Genomic DNA, 24,053 nt, shown 5'->3' on the forward strand with positions numbered 1-24,053 from the left:
CAGCATTCCACTTTGATGGGCCGTTAGCCACTGGGGGGAGTGTCCTTTGTCTCCCCTGGTGTGAATCACATAAATATTCATGGCCATCACCACTCCCACGCATACAGCAGTACTGACACAAAAACTGACTTAGAAAAATCAAATCATTATATTGTTTTTTGTGTTAAAGTATTCAGAATAATCTTTACATAATTGCGTAGTAAAAATTCTAGCCTACAAGCTTGATAACTCAAAAGTCTTATGAACAACTATTCAGAATATGTTTTATGGCCTTATTGCAAGGAGATTTTTTTCCCCAAAACATACTAACTACGCATAATCTTTATTTAAAAAAAAATGCAAACATGTATATCTATATTGCTCACATATTATTGTAGCAGAGTTTGTGCTGAATACAGCAAAATTACATGTTGGGCAATAGTATGATATAAGTAGCTGAAATAAGCACAAATGTCAGGGCATGTCAAAACATCTCAAGGGCCCCAGAATCACTCAGACCTCTGGGGGTTAAAGAGTAGAAAGGTACTTCACCGAGTGCACTGCTCGTTGGTTTGTGTTGGACGGGCTGTCTAGTGGGCACTTGCAGCTGTTATGTTCTGGCGTTTGCTCCTCCTTGATATGCAATAGGGTGTGGCCCTACAGGCCATCCTGGGCTACCGCCGTCTGCATTCAGTTCTAGTTCTCTGGTGAACTCTGGTTATGTTGTAGGCCCTTTCCCGGCCTCCATGACTATGTGCCCGCTATACGGTCTGTCTGTTAGGTTGAGCTTTGTACTTCCCTTCGGGGTTAACTGCGTAATTGTGCTTAGCTCCCTAAGCTGGTATGGTTGTAGACTTCTATGAAGTCTCCTGTTAGACTGGCCCCCCAGGCTGGTTTGTGCTCCCCTGGGTCAGGGGTCTTTAGCGCACAGCCTCCTCAGCACCTTGTTAGCGGCTGAGTAGATCCTTGGTTGAGTGGTTGTACTCCCCTCATACGAGGGTCCATAGCGTTTAGCTGAGTTCCGCTCTCCAGGATGCCCATCTCTGTGTGTGGTTTTAAGTTGCTTACTGCCTTTTCGCAGTCGCTCTCTCCTGCTCTCCTCTCTGGAGTTTGCGCTTGGAGATTCTGTATATCAGACAAGGTTGGCTAGGACAGATTTAGCTTCGCTGGATCTGGCTAGGCCTCCTTGGTGGCAGCAGGATGGATTTTTCCCCCCGAGTGACTGGCCGAGGTTCCTTTGGTTCCTTGGCCACATTCCCTTAAAGGGACCACCCCCTCTCGGGCTGTTGGTTCCAGATGCTCGAGCAGCCTTGGTAGGCTTTTTTCGGAAGGCCTCTTTTAGGCTCAGCTTGGGCTGTTGGCCATAGGGAATGCTGTCACTGACAGCCTTGGAGTTCTGCCCCCGGTTTTTCCCTGGAACTGCTGGATGTGTGTCCAGACATTTGGACTGGCATTCTCCTCTAGCATGGTGGCGTGGGTATATTGTTCCCCATAGCGCAGTCAGCGCAGAGTAGAAGTTCCCTTTCGAAAGGGAACGTCTCAGGTTACGTATGTAACCATGGTTCCCTGAGAACAGGGAACGAGACTCTGCACTTTCATGCCATACTGCGGGATGCCTGCTCAAGACAAGAAGATGTCGGCTGTTTCCCCAGGGGCTCCCTTTATATGTCACAGTTCGCGACGTTTGACATGATAGGCTGTCGCCGGCCAATAGGATTGGAGTGTGGTGATTTTTGGCATTTCGAGCATTGGTCACGGAGGACGTTCCCCATAGTGCAGTCAGCGCAGAGTCTCGTTCCCTGTTCTCAGGGAACCATGGTTACATACGTAACCTGAGACGATTTGCCGGCTCTGTCTCTCTATCCTGCTTAGATTTTGCCCCTGGACTGGTCAAGGCTATTTTGCAATCTCGCCATGACTATCTTCCTAAAGAGCCATTCTCGACCATACATCTTCAAATTGCACAAATTGTAATTGTGAATTGAAAATACACCCAATGGAAACGTGAATTTTGCAAAAACTCACAAATATCACAAAAAAACTTTTTACGCTCACATGTTGTGTTTTTTCAGGCAATTCTAAAAAGGAATATTATGCAAAAGTTCTTTAAAGATAGCACAGTATGTTTGTATAGAAGACGAGACGGGGTGCTTTTTAGTTTCTTATTTATGCATCTCTTTCCTCATGCCTCAGCTTCATCCCCCATAGATACAACGGGAAGATGCAAGAAAAGAAAACAAGGACTAGGTTATCAAAGGAAATCTTATTTGTATATTGGAATATTCTTGATCCCTCGAGCGTCACTTCAAAGCATCATCAGCTGTGCTCAACTTAGTTATGTTATAAATGTTTGACATTTACTACTACTAGTATTAATACATTAACAATATTAATGATTAATATAATAGAAAATAAAAGTATTATATGTCTATGCACCTTTGCATCCTCGCTCATAGCTCCTCAGGAAGCTTCCTCATTCCTCCCCTCCTCAGTTCATTTATAGAATTGAAATGGCATTTATAGACTTAAAATGGCCTTCAAGATTTGGAACGCCGAAGACTTGAAGCGACCACGAAGACCTTGGCGATCGCGACGGAGCCGAAGTGGCGACCCCACGAGGAGGAAGCGGGTATCCGGAGGGCAGAGGTGGAGCTGGAGTGACCGAGGGCGGAGGTGGAGTCTGAGCTTGCCGTCGCAGAAGGGGTGGAGGGCCAGAGAGCAGCGACTGGCCCGCAAGTCCGCTGCAGAGGCGTGGCGATGTCCGACCCAGGTTGAGCCGACGTGTCGAGGGAACCCAGCGAGACCAAATGGCCGATGGTACTTGCTCACGACGAGGGAGAAAGGAGCGTAGGTGTAGGAGCCAGGTCGATGGGTCGAGGGGGAGTGAAGAGCTCTGAGGCTGGAGGCGGAATCCCAGGCTCCTCGCGCCCAGGAGGAGGTGGCTCCCAGCAGTCCCGAGGTGGAACCCTACCACTGAGAGGAGATGGGGAAACTGAGGGGCTGATGGGAGACAGTGACGACTGGATAGCAGGCGTGGCTGGGGACAGAGGAGGGGTTTGGAGCGTGTCCCGAAAAAATCTTGAAGAGGTGGTGGGAGAGGGAGGCTGGGAGGGGCCAGAGACTGTAGAAACACATGTTGCAGAATCACCTCTTCAAAATCAGAAAAAAATATCTCCAGAGCTGACCAAAAACTCACTCTCAGTGGCAGGGGTTTGGGTGGAGCTCACTTCCATACCCTCGTAATCCACTAAGATTCCCTCGGCGATGGATGGTAAGGCCGGCTCGCACACCTGGTCAGTCCCGCGTTGCTCAGGCTCCATGGCAATGTCCCGCGCGGTCGCTCTCGTAGGCGCTGGCTCGAACGTCATGGCGAAGTCCTCTTCGCGGTCTGCGGTGGGCTCATGCTGCCGATCCTCGCAGTCAGGGTGTTGATGGCTGTGCACTGCTGGAGTAGGAGTGGGACTGGCGTCGTCGTCTGAGATATCCACAGTCATTGAAGATCCACATGACGCCAGTACCCACTCCACATACTCACGGAGGCTCCCTCGAGGTCCTTCCCCGGACAGCCGCGCTTTGGTGGCGGTGTTGAGGCCGGCATACAGGAAGTTGCAACGGCTGCTGTCCGGGAAATGTGTTGATAGAGCTAAGAACAAAAAAATTGTCCAAATGTGCCTCGAGGGAGCGGTCCTTCTGCTCAAGGCATAACAACAGATATGCGGGTGTGTACATGGTGACGGGAACAGAAGGAGAAACACGAAAAACACTGAGACGGAAAACAACAAACACACGCCGCAAACTGTATAACTGTTTTTGGTCCGGTATTCTGTTACAGTAGCTGCTATACTAATCACACGACGAGGAGATGGAGTCACAATAAGTCTTTACTAGGAGATAAACAGGAATCCACAGGAGCATACACCAACATAGTACGAACAATACCGGACAACACAAGACTGGAAACAGAGGGCTTATATACAAGGGATAACAAGGAGGGTGATTAGGAACAGCTGGGTGTGATGATGATGGTGATCAGTTGCCATGGTGACTAACTGGTGGTGGGAAATAGAACAACAACAAGTCCAAAACGGAGTGCACGTGACAGAAACAATATGTATTATGAAAAGCACTATATAAATGAAGATCACTTGACTTGACTTGACACATACTTCAGAACCGGTCAAACAAAGATGTTTTCCCATAGCGCAGTGAGCACAGCACCTTGTTCCTGCTTTTACAGGGATCAGGGTTACAGTCAAGTAACCCCAGACATTCTGTCATTAAAACTCTGCATGGCGCAAGCTCATAGGTCCTTAACTCAATCTTCTACCAATCACATCATTGTCTACATAGCGCAGCTGATTGGTTTCTTTTGCATCAGCAGCCAATGAGCTTTCAGCTCAACATTCAAATACAGATGTAGTATTGACTGTTTTTGTTCTATTTCAGCAAATAAAATAGTTTTAAAAAAATCAAAGCAGAACCATAGCGCATCTCACAGTAACACTCAGCCGTCTTTTGTTGATAAAATGTTAAAATAAATGTTTTAGTGTTTTAAAATCGGTTGGGTCAAAGATTCAATGACCCATTAATAAACAACTGCCTCATTCTTGAATGAATCAGCTGTTTGAACAAATCATAAATAAATGACTGAATGATTAATACGGTCAGTTGCTGCCACCTACTGATGTTTTAGTTTCACCAACATTTCTTATCTGTATCAAAAAATACCTAAAAAATATTTAATGCAGTTATAATTTTTCAGTGTAAATGAAATATTGTAATAGAATTTATTGATCAAATCTAAGAATTTGAAATGAAAGATGAAACCTACATTTAATAAGATTAGGGGGAAAAAATGTCCTTTATAAAGATAAAACATGCCCTTGATGTAAATATCACAAATATGAAGATTTAAATATGTCAAAGCTGACTGAACACTGATGAGAATGTTGCTTCAGAATAAATTATATTTACACCACAAAAAAAAATAATTTTTTTCCAGACACGCAACTTTTTTACACAGACAAGTGAATGGCCAATTTACTTATTCAAAGGACAAGCACATGACAATACTTAACGTCGAGCCCTGAAAATACTCACTTGAATGAGCTGATGTAGAAGAGCTTGTAGAGGCAGGGGGTGCTAAAATATTTAGAAATAGAAAGAAAAGCATAATTAAAGTAATATTCACTGACATGCTTAAAAGGACATTTTCACAAGCAATGAAATTTTGTATTGCACGAACTGTTAATATAAGTTAACGAAGTTAATTCAACTGGAAAAATAATAATAATGGCTTTGATCTAAACAGAGTTGTCATGTGTAGATATAAACAGCTTCACAAACAATCTTTTCAATCGCACAGTATCATTTAGGGATGTCCCGATCACGTTTTTTTGCCCTCGAGTCCGAGTCCGAGTCATTTGATTTTGAGTATCTACCGATACCGAGTCCCGATCCGATACTTCTATAATACATGAAAAAGAATAAAGAATAGCGAAAAAACAGATCCAGGAACAGTGCTTTTCAGGTTTTTCAGGTATCTAACAGTCCTTTTCAGGTACAGAAAATGGATAAAGTAATCAAATATAAAATATCACTGCATATTATCTTTACTGTATAAAATAAATAAAGATGAATCATTATTGAAGTTACAAAAACTATTCAGTCAAGAGCAGTAAGTGATTTCTTTGTTATTTGATTTACCATTAAAAACAGGCAGCAGGAACTCATAAATCTTCTCACAGTGCATGCGAGTTCTCTTTCGCGTCTTGTTCTTGAAGGTTTAAATCAGCAAGGCTTAAATGAGTTAGTTTAAACACAGATAGCAACGTGTGCTGTTCAGGTCTCACCTGTATCAACACCCGGGTGATGACGGCATAAATGACTGGACATGAGAGCAGACGGCACTCGCAGTTAACAGTTTACAAAGTGTGACTGTTTTGTCTACGCTTTTTGATTATCATTGTTGTAACATTTTGCGCATCCATCGACTGAAACGTACATTATTTGAACTCTGTCTGTCTGTTTTCCACGTTGCTATTTTAAACAAACCATATGGTACGGTTCGATTTTTTTACCGTGAACCGTTGCACCCCTAATACAGAGGGGTAATTACACCCCTAATATCCGAGTCCTGATCGGGAGGTAACGTCCGATTCCAATCGAGTCTGAAACCAAGTGATCGGGCCCGATTTCCGATCACATGATCGGATCTGGACATCCCTAGTATCATTATTTCTGTGTGACCAGGGTTTATGCAGGTTTCAGTAAGTCAAATTTAAGACCTTTTTAAGACATTTTAAGACCATAAAGATTGAAATTTAAGACCTACACGACGCATTACCAAAAAATATTCAAATCAAAGAAATTCTGAAAAAAATCACTTTATTTCAATGAATTCAGTCATTGAAAAAGCATTAATTTAATTTACAGATAAAGCAATCACATTAGTAACCTTCCACACACATCAATGTGCCAAATGCCCAAAACCTTAGGCCCAAAATGAAAATAGGCTAAAACAAACTTGCCCTCAAATAGAATAGATTTCATCTCATATTTATTTACATTACAAAACAGCATATTAATAGCCTAATAAAGATTGAACAGGCTACTCCAACCCATGTAACAACCAATGTAGCACACACACACACACACACACACACACACACTCACACCAGATAATCCATTTTAGATAGATAGATACTTACCTCGGGATAATTAGAGTATCTATATAACATGGATTATCTGATATTTGTGTGTGTGTGTGTGTGTGTGTGTGTGTGTGTGTGTGTGTGTGTGTGTGTGTGTGTGTGTGTCCCACACTGTCCCATAAACTGTGAGCCCAGGTACCTCGACTTAACAATTCCATTGTTCCAGAACAATGGTCCTGGTGGTCTGATTTTGGCTTTCATTGAACGTTACGACATACGGCCCGGTAAGAGTACGAATCAATTCCCTCTTTATAAACTCCCCCAATCCAAATCTCGCCATAAGCGATCTTGTTGGGCCCGCAAGAGAACGGCTTCGCGATTACTGAATCAGGGAACATCCCTTGAAAGAGATCGCTAATCTCACTGTTGCTATTAAATGAGTGGTGTTTGTTTAGTCACCATGTGTAGTATACAAATCACCTCGGCTTTCGATGTGTCAGTCGCTCCAAAAGTACCCCGAAGGTTGTTCGACGGAGCTGTGATGATATTGCGCTGGAGACCGGAGGGACCAGGCATTGAGGAGGACGACGGCAGTGGTGAGGCTAATTGGCCGAGTCCGCTGAAGGGATTTTGCGGCTAGCTTGTGTTTCTCCGCTCTGGTGTGTGACTCCAGCGCCTTTACACCGCTTCACACCCAGACTCTCTAACTGATTTTTTTTTTCTTCAAAGTTTGCAGTGAGCCTCGTACCTGGAGCTGGGTACCGCTTGTAACCAACAGCAGAAATCGCTGTGATCTAGCCATGTCTCGTTGAAAGTACACTCCCATTTTCCACACGTAGCCGAACTTTAACAAACTCTGAGGAGACGCAGACGTATTTTGCGGGCAGGTATTGCATTTATCACGGGATTTGTAGTTTTATCACCGCGTATACCAACACCAATATACCCCAGAAAGAACTACGACTCGCTACTTTTATGCTACTTTGTAATAACTTTCAGCAGGTAGCGTTTCTGGAAATGGGTAAAAAAATGTAAGACCTGACTAAATGAAATTTAAGACCTTGGATGAAAATCTGGCCGTTTTTAAGACTTTTTAAGGCCTTAAATTTAAAGTTCAGAATTTTAGACTTTTTAAGACCCCGCGGAAACCCTGTGTGACAAATAGGACTATTCCACTTATAACAGAAGTATACAAAAGTTTATTATTCAGATAGAAATGCTGATGTTTATGTATAATAAATTACCTTCTGTTCTGAAAGAGACGACTGTATCGATGTCATTGCTATGCCATTAGGTGGCCACACATTTACTGTTAAAAATGTGTTACTTAATCAGTCTTTCAGAATTTAGTCTTTATGAATCCAACTTACAAAAATATTCTGTTTCACCTGTCTGAATCTTACATGTGTGTTCAAGCATCTTATCTAATTTGTGGTAACACTTTACAGTAAGGTTCATTTATGAACTAACCATGAGTAATACATTTGTTACTGTATTTGTCAATCTTTGTTTATGTTAGTTAATAAAAAAACAGCCGTTCAGTTTGTTCATGTTAGTTCACAGTGCATTAACTAATGTTAACAAATACAACTCTTGTTTTTAATAATGTATTAGTACATGTTGAAATTAACATTAACAAAGATTAATAAATGCTGTAGAAATGCAGTTCATTATTAGTTCATGTTAATGTAGTTAACTTATGTTAACTGATGAACCTTACTGTAAAGTATTAGCAAATTTGTTGAGATTATTATTCTTGTAAAGTTAATTTAACAGACTGTTAAACACAAAAAGGACTGTTTGAGTCGAGTATTGTGCATTTTTCCCTTACTACTATTTTTTTTATTAGTTGTTTAATTAATTTAATGGAATTTAATGGAATTGTTAGGCAGAACTGCAACCGGAACCGGAAAATCTCACGATTCCCAACCCTAATTATGAATATAGGATAGGGCTGCACGATTAATCATATTTTAATCGCGGTAACGATATCTGCTTCTCTCAATTGATTTCAAATAATCCTCACGATATTGGCCCCCTTGTTATTTATCCTGAAAACATGTTTTTTTCTTTGGGATTTGCGTTATCTTGCATTGATAACAAGCCTCCACTAGAAGTCATGCTTGTGGTTGACAGATGCGAAGAGTTTAAATCCAAAATAGGGCTTTTCCCTTAAAAAGACATAGTGTTCCCGGTGTTTTACTTAATCTGTGCAATCTGGCAACTCTGTGCATGTGCTCCCTGTAAATGCAGAAGAAGCGTTGATGATCTGAAAACAAACATGTGCACTAGGGTTTAGTGATCTCCACAGCAAAATTCTGCTTCAATGAAAGTGTCATACAGCCAGTCTTTGTTTTTTTCACAAGCCACTTGTACTATTTGTGTGACTAAATCTGCCATGATCAAACCTTCAGCGATGAACTTCAACAAATGCAACATGGATCTCCACCTTACTATTTGCAGAATAAATGCACTTTTGCAAACTATGTGACAATTCAATCGGAAAATTTGGAATTTGGAATCATTGAAAATAATATTAGAAGTTTCGCCGTGTTATGTTTTTAAGTTCCTAAAGGTTTTACCAATTTTCATAATGTTAATCAGTTGAAAATGATGTCGCCACTGGGACGTTCTAAAACGCTTAACATGAAAATGCTTAACGTGGCTTAATTTACTAAGACAGTGTTATTAACAAACCAAACTTAGTAAACACCATACTGATTAAACCATACTATGTGAAAAGCAGATGAGCCAGAATATGAACGCAACACGTTTAATTAAGCAGTTTCCTCCCATAAAGAAAACGTTTAACATGGCTTAATGTCCTAAGACACTGACATTAAAAGACCAAACTTAGTAAACACTATACTAATAAAGCATACTATAAAGAAAAATTGGTTTGTGCACAAAGTCTCAATCGGGGTACCAGGATGTCTTGTTCTTTCCTTCGGGGTCTTTGTTTTATGTTCCTGTTTCTTTGTGTGACTATTTGCCAGTTTCCAGGGTTGCAGTGTCTGTATTTTTCAAGGTTGAAGTGTCTGTGCATTTGGATTCTCTCTCTGCTCTAGTGTTGACAGAAGTACCAGTAATTTTTCAGTGTAAATGATTTAATTTGATTGGTAACAGCCCTAAAGTGTCTTTATTATTGTAACTGAATTTATTGATCAAATTTAAGAATTTGAACGGAATGTGGGTGGATTTCAGCAGTCGGGTGTAATGTAAAAACTTTAAGGTAGATTGATTAACAGGGTTGCGCTGTTGAGGCTCATGCAGCCTCTCGAGGATAAATCAAAACAAATGAATACAGCACACACAACGAAACTCAGTTAACATGCGACAATTCAAATTCAAAATGTGAAGTTTTTATTATAACATATGATACAGTTAAGCAACTTCACACGACCAAGAGTGCTGTTTTCCTGAATAAAAATGTGACATTGATTTCATACTACAGTTCTATAAAACCATTTAGTTAATATTAAGTCACTTACATTTTAGACGCAATATTGACTGTTTTTGTTCTATTTCAGCAACAAAAATAGTTAAAAAAAAATCTAAGTAGAACCATAGCACATCTCACAGTCACACTCAGTCGTCTTTAGTTTATAAAATGTTAAAATAAATGTTTTAGTGTTTTAAACGAATCGGTTGAGTCAAAGATTCAATGACCCATTCATAAACAACTGCCTCATTCTTGAATGAATCAGCTGTTTGAATAAATTGTTTAAATAAATTACTCATTAACACGGTCACTCACCTCCATTTACTAGTGTTTTAGTTTCACCAACGTTTCTTATTTGTATATTCAAAAAATACCTTAAAAATTATTTAATGCAGTTATAATTTTTCAGTGTAAATTATTTCATTTGATTGGTAACAGTCTTATAGTGTCTTAATATTGTAACTGAATTTACTGATCAAATTTAAGAATATGAAATTAAAGATGAAACACTGATGAGAACGTGTTTCAGAATAAATTATATTTACACCACAAAACAATCTGATTTTTTCCAGACAAGACACAACTTTTTTACACTGACAAGTGAATAACATGATTTACTTGTCCAAAGGAAAAGCACATGACAAGACTTAATGTCGAGCCCTGAAAATACTCACTTGAATTTGCTGCTGTTTGAGACTCAGTTGCAGAAGAGCTTGTAGAGGCAGGGGGTGCTAAAATATTTAGATTCATGAAGAAAAACATAAATTAAGTAATATTCTTTGACATGCTTAAAAGGACATTTTTGCATGCAATGAAATTTTGTATTGCACAATTGTGTAAATAATAAAATTTTTCCAACTGAAATGTCATTGTTGAACATCTCTAATTTTATTTAAGTGCTGCTGTGTGACAATTATCCTAATACCACATTAGCGATAAAAATGAATGAAATAAAGCTATAATTGTTTACACAGTTGTCCATGAACAATACTCACTTGTGACAGGTGTTTGAGGAGATGTTTGAGTTGAAGAACTGTTTGTAGTTACAAGTAAGGCTGTGATATATTGACATATAAAGAAATAAAAACACAAACATTTACTAAATAGTATTTACAAGTTAACAAGGGCATATGTTCATACAATTAAGTGTTGCGAGTGACAACGAGTGTCAGCTGCGCGTTGCATCGGTCTCGTATCTCTCATGGAGGAGCTCCGGAAGCTTAAAAGGAGGAGCGAAGGACGAGAGAGGACCAGACCTGGACTTATTTTATGGTTTTATTATGTTTGTGTGGCCGGCAGACATCCGTGAGGGTTTATTACGTTAAATATTAACGTAATAATATACGTTATATCACGGACATCTGTCGGCATTTTACTTTCGTTTTGTTGTTTGTTTATTTTGAATATTATTAAAGTTATGTTTAACGTTCGCCGGTTCCTGCCTCCTTCTTCCCATAACAACATACGTTACTACACCTGCCAAATGTGGGTGGATTTCAGCAGTGGGGTGTAATGTAAAAAAAAATTAAGGTAGATTGATTAACAAGGTTGTGCTGTTGAGGCTCATGCAGCCTCTCGAGGATAAATCAAAACAAATGAATACAGCACACACAAAGAAACTCAGTTAACATGCAGCAGTAAAAACTCAAAATGTGAAGTTTTTATATTTATAACATATGATACAGTTAAGCAACTTCACACAACCAAGAGTGCTGTTTTCCTGAATAAAAATGTGACATTGATTTCATACTACAGTTCAATAAAAACATATTAAAAAGTAGGTAATATTAAGTCATTTACATTTTAGACGCAATATTGACTGTTTTTGTTCTATTTCAGCAACAAAAATAGTTTTAAAAAAATCTAAGTAAAACCATAGCGCATCTCACAGTCACACTCAGTCGTCTTTAGTTTATAAAATGTTAAAGGAACACTCCACTTTTTTTTGAAAATAGGCTCATTTTCCAACTCCCCTAGAGTTAAACAGTTGAGTTTTACCGTTTTTGAATCCATTCAGCCGATCTCCGGTTCTGGCAGTACCACTTTTAGCATAGCGTAGCATATTTCATTGAATCTGATTAGACCGTTAGCATCGCGCTTAAAAATGACCAAAGAGTTTTGATATTTTTCCTATTTAAAACTTGACTCTTCTGTAGTTAAATCGTGTACTAAGGCCGACGGAAAATAAAAAGTTGTGATTTTCTAGGCTGATATGGCTAGGAACTATACTCTCTTTCCGGCGTAATAATCAAGGAACTTTGCTGCCGTTCCATGGCTGCAGCAGTGCAATGATATTACGCAGCGCCCGTGAGCCCCTGCTTGCACAGGGAACGTGCCTTGCAACCATGGAGACGTTTATGAGAGACGCTGCGTAATATCATTGCACTGCTGCAGCCATGGAACGGCAGCAAAGTTCCTTGATTATTAAGCCAGAATGAGAGTATAGTTCCTAGCCATATCAGCCTAGAAAATCGCAACTTTTTATTTTCCGTCGGCCTTAGTACACGATTTAACTACAGAAGAGTCAAGTTTTAAATAGGAAAAATATCAAAACTCTTTGGTCATTTTTAAGCGCGATGCTAACGGTCTAATCAGATTCAATGAACTATGCTAAGCTATGCTAAAAGTGGTACCGCCAGAACCGGAGATCGGCTGAATGGATTCGAAAACGGTAAAACTCAACTGTTTAACTCTAGGGGAGATGGAAAATGAGCCTATTTTCAAAAAAAGTGGAGTGTTCCTTTAAAATAAATGTTTTAGTGTTTTAAACGAATCAGTTGAGTCAAAGATTCAATGACCCATTCATAAACAACTGCCTCATTCTTGAATGAATCAGCTGTTTGAATAAATTGTTTAAATAAATTACTCATTAACACGGTCACTCACCTCCATTTACTAGTGTTTTAGTTTCACCAACGTTTCTTATTTGTATATTCAAAAAATACATTAAAAATTATTTAATGCAGTTATAATTTTTCAGTGTAAATTATTTCATTTGATTGGTAACAGTCTTATAGTGTCTTAATATTGTAACTGAATTTACTGATCAAATTTAAGAATATGAAATTAAAGATGAAACACTGATGAGAACGTGATTCAGAATAAATTATATTTACACCACAAAACAATCTGATTTTTTCCAGACAAGACACAACTTTTTTACACTGACAAGTGAATGACATGATTTACTTGTCCAAAGGAAAAGCACATGACAAGACTTAATGTCGAGCCCTGAAAATACTCACTTGAATGAGCTGCTGTTTGAGACTCAGTTGCAGAAGAGCTTGTAGAGGCAGGGGGTGCTAAAATATTTAGATTCATGAAGAAAAACATAAATTAAGTAATATTCTTTGACATGCTTAAAAGGACATTTTTGCATTCAATGAAATTCTGTATTGCACAATTGTGTAAATAATAAAATTTTTCCAACTGAAATGTCATTGTTGAACATCTCTAATTTTATTTAAGTGCTGCTGTGTGACAATTATCCTAATACCACATTAGCGATAAAAATGAATGAAATAAAGCTATAATTGTTTACACAGTTGTCCATGAACAATACTCACTTGTGACAGGTGTTTGAGGAGATGTTTGAGTTGAAGAACTGCTTGTAGTTACAAGTAAGGCTGTGATATATTGACATATAAAGAAATAAAAACACAAACATTTACTAAATAGTATTTACAAGTTAACAAGGGCATATGTTCATACAATTAAGTTTTGTGAATGATAACGAGTGTCAGCTGCGCGTTGCACCGGTCTCGTATCTCTCATGGAGGAGCTCCGGAAGCTTAAAAGGAGGAGTGAAGGACGAGAGAGGACCAGACCTGGACTTATTTTATGGTTTTATTATGTTTGTGTGGCCGGCAGACATCCGTGAGGGTTTATTACGTTAAATATTAATAATATATTTAAAATAAACAAACAACAAAACAAAAGTAAAATGCTGGCAGACCCTGTGTGAAGTTTTTATATTTATATTTTAAAATTATATTATATTTATATTTATAAATGTGAAGTTTTTAATATTTATAACATATGATACAGTTACGCAACTTCACACGACCAAGAGTGCTGTTTTCCTGAATGAAAATGTGACATTGATTTCATACTACAGTTCAATAAAACTGTATTAAAAAGTAGTTAATTATTTTTTCAGTGTAAATTATTTAATTTGATTGGTAACAGTCCTATATTGTCTTATTATTGTAACTGAATTTACTGATCAAATTTAAGAATATGAAATTAAAGATGAAACACTGATGAGAATGTTGCTTCAGAATAAATTATATTTACACCACAAAAAAAACGAATTTTTTCCAGACATGCAACTTTTTTACACTGACAAGTGAATGACAGATTTACCTGTCCGAAGGAAAACCACATGACAAGACTTAATGTCGAGCCCTGAAAATACTCACTTGAATGAGCTGATGTTTGAGACTCAGTTGCAGAAGAGCTTGTAAAGGGAGGTGGTGCTAAAATATTTAGATTCATGAAGAAAAACATAAATTAAGTAATATTCTTTGACATGCTTAAAAATAATTTTTTGCATGCAATGAAATTCTGTATTGCAAGAACTGTTAATAGAAGTTAACAGAAGTTAATACAACTGTGTAAATCAGGGGTGCCCATACTTTTTTGCCTGATGATCTACTTTTAAAATGATCAACTAAATGAGATTTATACAACAGTTAGAACTATTTAACCCTTTGAAATAGTTACTTTACTTGTCGTACACCCTGAAATCAAAACCCATTCCAAAAAAAAATCTTTTCCCATCTTTATTTAAAAAGTTTCCCTTACAACAAAAAAAAAAAAAAAAAAAAAAATTTTGATTCGCCTGATTTTATACTTCGCACAGCCACCTTTTGTTTTAATTACAGCCATTAATGTCTGTACTAGCTTTGCACATGTAGATTAGGGAATATTTGCCCATTCTTCCTTGCAGAATTACTCAAGTTCAGTCAAATTCTATGGTGAGTGGCATTGGACAGCTGCTTCAAGTACATCTAGATTTTTTATCGGATTTTTGCAAACAAGACTAAGTGTGGCACTTTTTCAGGAAAGACTTCTTTCTTTGTTCAGCAAATTCGTATTCTATCATATGAAAAGTATTTGAATACTATAATAATAATAATAATAATACTTAGTTGCCTCTTTAATTCCTGTCTTCTGCAATCTGCACAGTTGTTAAAATATAATTAGGCCTACCTCACCGCTATTTCAAATGTGATACTGATTTTATACAACAATAAATGACATTCATTTTGAGTAGGTTTTAAACACAGTATTGTGAATATTGTCTGTTTTTGCTCTAATTCGTTAAAGAAAATTGTTCCAAACTAAGCCAAAGCAAAACAGTTTTTTCACCAAGCAGCGGCAGTGTTTTGGTAATGAATGAATGGGATGCGAATCGTTTGAATGAAGTATAGTTAAGAGACAGGACCTTGCCACCACCTGCTGGCTGTTACTTTCATATTTAACAAAAAAAATATTTTTTAAATGATTTTATCTTCCTTTTCAAAATGTTGTATTTAAAGCATTAATCTTAAATTATTATGCAATTATTTTGAGACAAAACTTACCGAACATCTAAAACAATGCTGTGTGCTGAGATAAATTGCGCTCGTTGTGTGTGCGTAGCCTGCATATGATGGTATTTTGGCCAGCTGGGAACTCGTGAAGAGCTTATAAAATGTGTAAAGTGGTCAAAAGAGTGGCGAGAATCCATCCGTCACACACACAAACAATCTGATGCGTGGAGACGTGCGTCTGATGCCGGTCATCATGGGCAAACTCGCGACTATGACAAGAAAAACCGACATGCGTGACGATTCTGTCCTTTTTAGGGTCTGGTCTTCCTGTTTTTGGTTCGTTTACATGTCTTTGGTCCGTGTTGCATTCATATATCATTCAAACCGCACCAGAGTTCGTTTGGAAGCGGACCGAGACCCATCTTTTCAGCAGTCTCGGTCCACTTGTTTGGTGCGCACCAGGGTTCGGATGGCAGCGTTCACATATGTTCAAATGAACCGCACTAACTGAGCAATCGCACCAGGGTTCGTTTTATTCGAACCAAACATGACAAGTGTGAACACACCCTTAACCCATTTTAGCCCACCGGCAACTATAGTTGCCACAGTGTATGGTTGTCATTTTCCTTTTGTACGTTTTTTTCTAGATGTTTTCCATGTTTTATTTCTCAATGACATGCAAGCAAACATCCAAATAAAGGATTTCAAGAACAAAAAAAAAAGGTATTCACTTCCTTCCTGTCACATGAGGCTGTCAACTTCCTACCCTTACTTCCAGGAAGCATAGGCAAACCCTCCCAAAGAAAAGTAATTTTCATGTTAATATTAGGAATTTTTTGTTGACATATATATATATATATATATATATATATATATATATATATATATATATATATATATATATATATATATATATATATATATATATATATGTAATCATGAGGGTCTCTAGAATCATCCAAACAAAACAAATCTTACAAGACATCTATAGTTTTTTGTATACAACTACAGTTGCCAGTGAGCAAATGATTTGTAAGTACATATATCATGGGGAAATGGGGTATACTGTGTTTAATGGGTTAATAAATCAAGATTATTGGTCTTGTTTAGTGCTTGTGGTTGTTTGCTTTCATAATATTTTATTTTGTTATATATTATATATTGTTATTTGTTAATTATTATTATTTTTTTTATAAATAATTTATTTATTTTTTTGTTTGTTTGTTATATGTGACCCTGGACTACACAACCAGTCATAAAGGTCAATTTTTTTAAATTAAGATTTATATATCATCTGAAAGCTGAATATATATAAGCTTTCCATTGATGTATGGTTTGTTAGGATAGGACATTTGGCCGAGATACAACTATTTAAAAATCTGGAATCTGAAGGTACAAAAAAAAATCGATATATTGAGAAAATTGCCTTAAAGTTGACTAAAAGTCCTTAACAATGTATATCCATTCACAAAAAGTATTTTTTATATATTTACAGTAGAAAATTTACAAAATATCGTAATTGAACATGATCTTTACTTAATATCCTAATGATTTTTGACAATAAAGAAAAAATAAATCAATAATTTTGACCCATACAATGTATTGTTTGCTATTGCTACAAATATAACCGTGCAACTTATGACTGGGTTTGTGGTCCAGGGTTACAGATGTAATTTTTCTAATGAACAATGTAATTTAAAATTTTAATCCACAATGCTCTGTTGGAGCAACTTAATGGCTGGACTTTGTTCTGCACTATGTTCCACCACTTTAAAACAAATGGATTTGTTGTTTATTGTGTTTTCATATTCAAGAAATTATATGCTACATGCAACTTTTTTGTGTTCGCATAGAATGTTCTTCAACTTTGATTGATCTGTTGATCTGTTGAAAGCAGCTATTTTGAGTTAGATGCATAAATTGTCTCCTATTCAAATTTTACATTGAGTGGTGCATACAACATATTTGCCCGCACATTCAAACACGTTTTTTAAGAAAAAGAAAAAAAAAAAAAAAAAACCTGGGGAAAATAAATGCAGAACATGTTCACATAGGACACTATTAACACGACTATATGCATGAAACCATTCAGAAAAATTTGGGCACAAATGGGTTAATTTACCAGGTTACATATTTCTGTTTAACAACAACATTTAAGAAAATATAATGATGCGTTGCCAGGCTGGCACATATAGCAGTGCCAGGTCGATTGACACGGTGAAGGGTCAATTGACAGGCACACCGGTATAACAACGGGTTGCAAGAAGTATGGTGCATTTAACGGTAACGGATTGCCAGGTAAACAAATATAGGTGGCTATAACGGCAACGGATCACCAGGCAGCGTGAGGATGGCACATTTAACAGTAGGCTAATGGATCACCACATAAGTGAATATATAGCGGTGAGTCAGGGACGGGTCAGTGGCAGCTGCCATTCGCTGTGACAGGTCTAAGCTGTCACTTTCACGTTAAGATTTTACCCCTACTGCTAATATACCTGCTGCCAAATTATAAGATGATATTTAAAATATATAGGCTACGGCAGTTTTTCCTCGTGTTATCGATGTCAAAATTTTAGCCAGCGAAAATGCTGCGTGGCTAGTACATTTGGAAAACCACAAGTAGGCTAGACACAATGACTGGTGAGCAAAAAAAAAAAAAAAAAAATATGAATAAAATAATATAATATGACTTTTATTAACCTACATTATAAGCATTTTAACTGGTGGGAACCAATGTTTGATACTCAGGATGTGACTACTCACCTGTAGTCTCATTACTCTGTACATTCAACCCCTGAGGAGAAAGGTAAAGTTTATTATTAAGAGAGAGAGAAAAAAAAAAACCTTAAGTCTGAGAGGACATAAAAATGACTTAAATCTTGACTGACACATTAACAGACTTCAACGAGACATTTTATTTACACCACGATGATTTTACTCCTCAGTTCCATCAACTTCAACACAATGTTATTAACTAATTTAACGTGCTAATTAACAACAAGGCAAGTAGAACACATAAAAAGCTACCTCAGTTTTAGAAGCCTCGACCTGATCATCTGTAAAACCGCGCCAAAAGAGTATAACGTTAGTCTAACGTTAGAAACACTTTCACGAATAGAAATATGAAGTATACCACAGGGACTCTGATTGGTCCATTGTGACAAAATATTGTTTGATTGGTCAATCTTCATCAGCGTTGAGAAAAGAAACACCTGTGTTACATACATAATAGTATTTATATTAAGTATATTAACAATATAATATTGTTAGGTTACAAAATACCAGACACTTGTTTTGTGATGAATGAGCCTGCAGCTGTAATAATAATTTAAAGGATTTATGAAGACATCGCTTGAGCTTTCTTGTGATGCCTTCGTTTAATACTACTAAATATCCGTGCCAAAACACGCATTTAATTTCCTTGTCATTTTCTTAATGTAAAACGCTGTCGTGTTTTTATGCCTAAAATGGGATTAAATAGGCTACACTGTCTCACCACTAGATGGAGACAACGCCTTTTCTGTCATTTAACAGCTCATTTAAGCAAGAAAATGCCAAATGCGCAGTTATAACAGAATAAATGTTGTCTTAGTTATATCTGGCATTAGTTGTTAGTTAATTTGATGTTGTGAATGCTTACATGTTCTTCTTAAAGCAGTTGCTGACATCGGGAATAGAGAGATATGGTGAAGTAATATTGTTTAACATGACAAAAGGAGTTTCAGGGGAAGTATAATATACAATGAGCACCTAAAGTCATTTGATAAAATAAATAAATGGAAACTAACTTCTTCACTCTCTCAGCTTTAGAATAGAAACACTGACACGCTCTGCTCCAAATACCTCAGGTGAAACTTCAAATGAGTAGCCTAATGACATCAGTAGTGTGTACTTCCTTGTCAGTAACAAAGAGCCTGTTTAAATACGCATGGAAACTCAGAAGGGGGAAAACATTCAAAAAACTCTACCTGCTATATCGATTAAATATTTACTATACTGTTAAATATAAAACCATGATAGTCTATAGCCATCAAGTAGCCTAACTTTAAAATTATGATTCACATAATAGAACAAAATTGATTCGAAGTAAAAAAAAAAAAAAAAAAAACTATGAATTATAAGGGCTATTCTTATCATATATTCTCAGCAGGGCTTTTGGCACTTAGGAGTCAGGAAGAGCTGCACCCAAAGTTGCCATTTCCCATCATGCCCCACTGCCCCTCCACAGGGAGGTGACTTCACTCAGATTTCAAAATGCAATTCCTACTGTATATTGCTGTCTCTTTCTCAAAACATGCAACATTTTTTTTTCTAAATTGTAAATAAACTGTATGTCAAATTGTGTAATGTAATCTAATTTACAATCTTTTAATCCATCCCTCTCCTAACAAGCTCATAACACTCTTTGGCAGGTGTTTTAGACAGAAAGCAGGGTCTGTGTGTGTGTATATATATATATATATATATATATACACACACATACAGTACACTATCAGTAGTACAAAGATGAGATAAAAGATAATGACAACCTGCTTAATATGCAAAACAGCACCGACCCCTGAAGGTGACGTGTGCAGCAGATCCTTCAAGTCCAGTAGGTTTCAAGGTGGAGCTGCTGTGGATCGAACTTGTTGGTCCAGCACATCCCACAGATGCTCAATAGTACTGAGATCTGGGGAATTTGGAGGCCAGAACATCACCTTGAACTCTTCATCATGTTCCTCAAACCATTCCTGAACAATGCGTGCATTATTGTACTGAAAGAGACATTTCCACCAGGGAACACCACTGTCATGAAGGTGTGCACCTGGTCTGCAAAAATATTTAGGTAGGTGACAAGCGTCAAATTTAAGCCCCGCCCCCCTTGGTTACTGTTGCTTTTACCGACAAGCTGTGGCACTGTCAGGCCACACGCATTGAAAAATACATTGCGGACACGTCAACGGACAAGACAAAGCAGGTTACTTATGATATTAAACAAAGTCTCTGCTTTCAAACTGTGTAGTTTTTTTAAGAAATTCAAACAATAAAAAACGTTTTGTGGCTCTTTAATGTGTCGTGTCAGATTGCTGTAGCGCCTCAGCTCAAGAGGCTCGTAAACCGATCATCTCTTCCTACTAGTCCATTTATAGCATAAAATAAACATGAATGAACATCAGAAGGAATGTTGTTTCAAATGCGGAAAGACGTCAATACACATCATTTTTCAAGTTTAACTCCACCGAGGTTAATCTTCTAACTCCTGACTGCTTTGTCGGACAAAATGGCAGATTCGGCGTTATGATTGGTTAAATCGCTTGTCAATCAAACTCCCTGCGAAGGGTCAATTGTATGTGCTTTCAATGGTGGAAAGGGGTCATAGGCACTCTGATTGGTCTGTGGCTATGCAGCCCCATGCAGCAGAGTGTGAAGCACTGTGTGTTGTGACACATTCCTCCTATAACCATCATTAAAATTTGTGTGCCACACTAGCCCTTCTGTTGGCTCGGACCAGATGGGATAGCCTTCATTACCCTCATGCATCGGTGAGCCTTGGCACCCAACACCCTGTAACCGGTTTGTGGTTTGTCTTTCCTCAGACACTGTTGGTAAATTCTCACCACTGCTGTAGGGAGCAACACAAGCCTCAGTGTTTCAGAGATACTCTGACCCAGTCGCCTTGCCATAAAAATTTTGCCCTTGTCAAAGTTATCAGACCTTTATTCCTGGCCATCACACACACTGATAACGAGAACTGATTGTTTGCTTACCATCTAATCTACCCAGACCTTAGTATGTGGCCTTAGAAGATGATCAACGATATTCGCTTCACCTGTGACTGATCATTATGTTTTGGCTCAGCAGTGTATATCTACTAATTCTATATACTAATATATATATATAATAGGCCTAAATACCTATTCACAATTAACACTTCAGCAAAGCATAAATCACTCCCTGTTTGTTTAATTATTCTTGGCATTTCATTAAACCTCAAGTATTTTATTATTTATTTATTTTTTTTTTTTAATTTTCATGTACAACAAGTCTTTTTGTCTTTAAATATAAATGTTTATTACAGTAGATTACATAAATCCACAATATTTAAGAAATTATTGTGTCAGTCAACCTTTTATCAATCTTGGTGATCCTGTAGCTCAAAAAACATACAGTATGCCAAATGGATAAATGTTAATAATGTCAATTTTGCAGAGCATATCTGCAACTGAACAAATTAAACACATATATATATATATATATATATATATACACTAATGTCACACACTATGCTACATTTTAAAATTGAAATTTGAAATATTTGTGAATATTTTCTGTATCTTTAACTATAAGTAAAGCTTTACAATCAGACAAAACCAACATTTTTTCACAATTTAGTTTCACTGGTTAATAGACATGAATTTCGTTGATGTACGCTAACTCATAAACTGTATGTAAATTATAGATTCAAAAACTTCCTTATATTATTTGTACTATAGTTCCTTATGAGATTGGCCTTACTTCCTACTGTATATATTATATAACCCTATATATATCTTATAGCTCTGTTACAACACCTATTTTGTAAATTTATACCACTAAAAATAATGTAAACAAATGAAAAGTTTCTAAAAAAGCAAAATACATGGACACGGTCTGGTTTATCAAGAGTTTATGTACAGTATACTGGAATATGGCACGCATTATAGTAGCTATATATTGATCTGAAAAACAAACATAGACACACAATTTATCTGTTCTGTGAAAACTAATTTATAACCACAAGCATACATCCAAGGGTTTAAAAAGTTTTCATAAATTAACCATGCAAAATAGTACACGTCTTTCTTATCAGACCAAATACACAACAGACAATAACCATGTACCATATTAAAATTATTTCATGAGAAGCAAAGGGAAGCTGACGCCATTAGATATGCAAATTGTTAGAGACAACACCTAACAAGAAGGCGAAAAAACAGCTGTGAATGAACAGTGCATTCAAAAATGACAGTCACCATACTGTTTCAAAACATATATGACTTTATTTCCTCCAATGGAAAGATCACATTGGTTGCTCTTTTCCATGCAGTTAGTTAGTCCCCTTGGTGACTGAAGGGCCATTTACCGTTGTCAACTTTTTATGTGTGACCATTCATTTACATCACAGCAGTGTTTTGGGGGCCTGAAATGCAGACTTTTGAATACTGGTTTCATGTTTTTGAAAATGATACTGTTATCGTCTCGGTGTAAACCACAAAAATGCAAATTTGTGAAATCGGTGATGTCATGCACTTGCATATTATGTGTTCAGTCTATAGGTGCATAGTTTTTCTTTACAAAGTGACATCGCCAACTGCTGGCCTGGCAGCTGAATAGAGCGTTTTTAGTCGTTTTCACAGATCCGCGTGAACGGGATCGTTTTTACAATGTCTCCTGATGCTTACTAGGAATATTCCAGGTTCAGTGGCATAACGTCGATTACCACACAATTGTATTTCAACTCATAGGTTATGATGAGGCACTTAGAATAGAAGTCAATTCCACTCATTTTTGGAGGATTTAAAATGCAAAGCATATACTTTTATTCAAACACTATATTCATCATTTTTTCTTTTATATAAATATATTATTTGAGCTTTAAAGTGGTTCTCATCATTTTTATGGTAATTTTTAAAGTCATTTGGATTTTAATAGGAAAGTACTTAAAGGGATAGTTCACCCAAAAATGAAAATTCTGTCAGTAATTACTCACCCTCATGTTGATACAACCATGTAAGTCTTTCTTCGGATCACAAATTAATATTTTTGTGATTAAATATGAGCAGTGGAATACTCCTTCATTGGCTTTAAGGGGGCCCAAACTTGTCCGTCCAGAAAGTCAGTGAAGAAAATGTTTAAATAGTCCATGCCACTACAGTGGCTCAACCGTACGTTTCTCAAGCGACGATAATACTTTTCGTGCGAAAAAAACAAACAAAAGAACGACTTCATTCAACTATTCATTTTCTCTCTTGTAGGCCTCTGACGTTAGTTCACGAGAGCTCCATGACGCATGCGCGAGAACTAAACTGATGATGGTCTTCTTCTACTACTACTTGTTACTGGCTGCTCACTCCTTAGGAGTATTACCGCCACCTAGTGTTCAAGATGAAGTGCTGGCATAGCCGGAAGCGCTAAACTTTGTTTACAAGAAGGTGTATATGCAAACATATTATGGTATTTTTATGCTTTAGTACAGTCAAAAACTTACATAGAGCACTTTTAAAAAACCATGTAGGAAGACATATCAAGGCCATATTCCAGGATGACAATGTCAAGATTCACCAGGGTTAAAATTGTGAAAGAATGGTTCAGAGAGCAAGAAAAATAATTTTCATACATAAATTGGCACCTCTGAGTCCTGACTTTAACCTCAGTGTTAGTTTTTGGGATGTGCTGGAGGAGACTTTACAGAGTGCT

General features: G+C 37.3%; 1 protein-coding gene across 1 annotated transcript in view; it reads right to left on the reverse strand.

The window, feature by feature from the left end:
* LOC137014807 (receptor-type tyrosine-protein phosphatase eta-like) overlaps window positions 1-24,053 on the reverse strand; it is a 69,784-nt gene that overhangs the window by 35,310 nt on the left and 10,421 nt on the right. The window contains exons 2-8 of the mRNA XM_067379326.1: window positions 18,378-18,408; window positions 14,496-14,552; window positions 13,641-13,700; window positions 13,320-13,376; window positions 11,070-11,129; window positions 10,749-10,805; window positions 5,080-5,121 (exon numbers count right to left, since the gene is read on the reverse strand). Coding sequence (XP_067235427.1) covers window positions 5,080-5,121; window positions 10,749-10,805; window positions 11,070-11,129; window positions 13,320-13,376; window positions 13,641-13,700; window positions 14,496-14,552; window positions 18,378-18,408 — 364 coding nt within the window. The remainder of the gene's footprint in view (window positions 1-5,079; window positions 5,122-10,748; window positions 10,806-11,069; window positions 11,130-13,319; window positions 13,377-13,640; window positions 13,701-14,495; window positions 14,553-18,377; window positions 18,409-24,053) is intronic.

Source organism: Chanodichthys erythropterus, chromosome 24 (genome assembly GCF_024489055.1).
Source record: "Chanodichthys erythropterus isolate Z2021 chromosome 24, ASM2448905v1, whole genome shotgun sequence".
NCBI classification, from domain to species: domain Eukaryota; kingdom Metazoa; phylum Chordata; class Actinopteri; order Cypriniformes; family Xenocyprididae; genus Chanodichthys; species Chanodichthys erythropterus.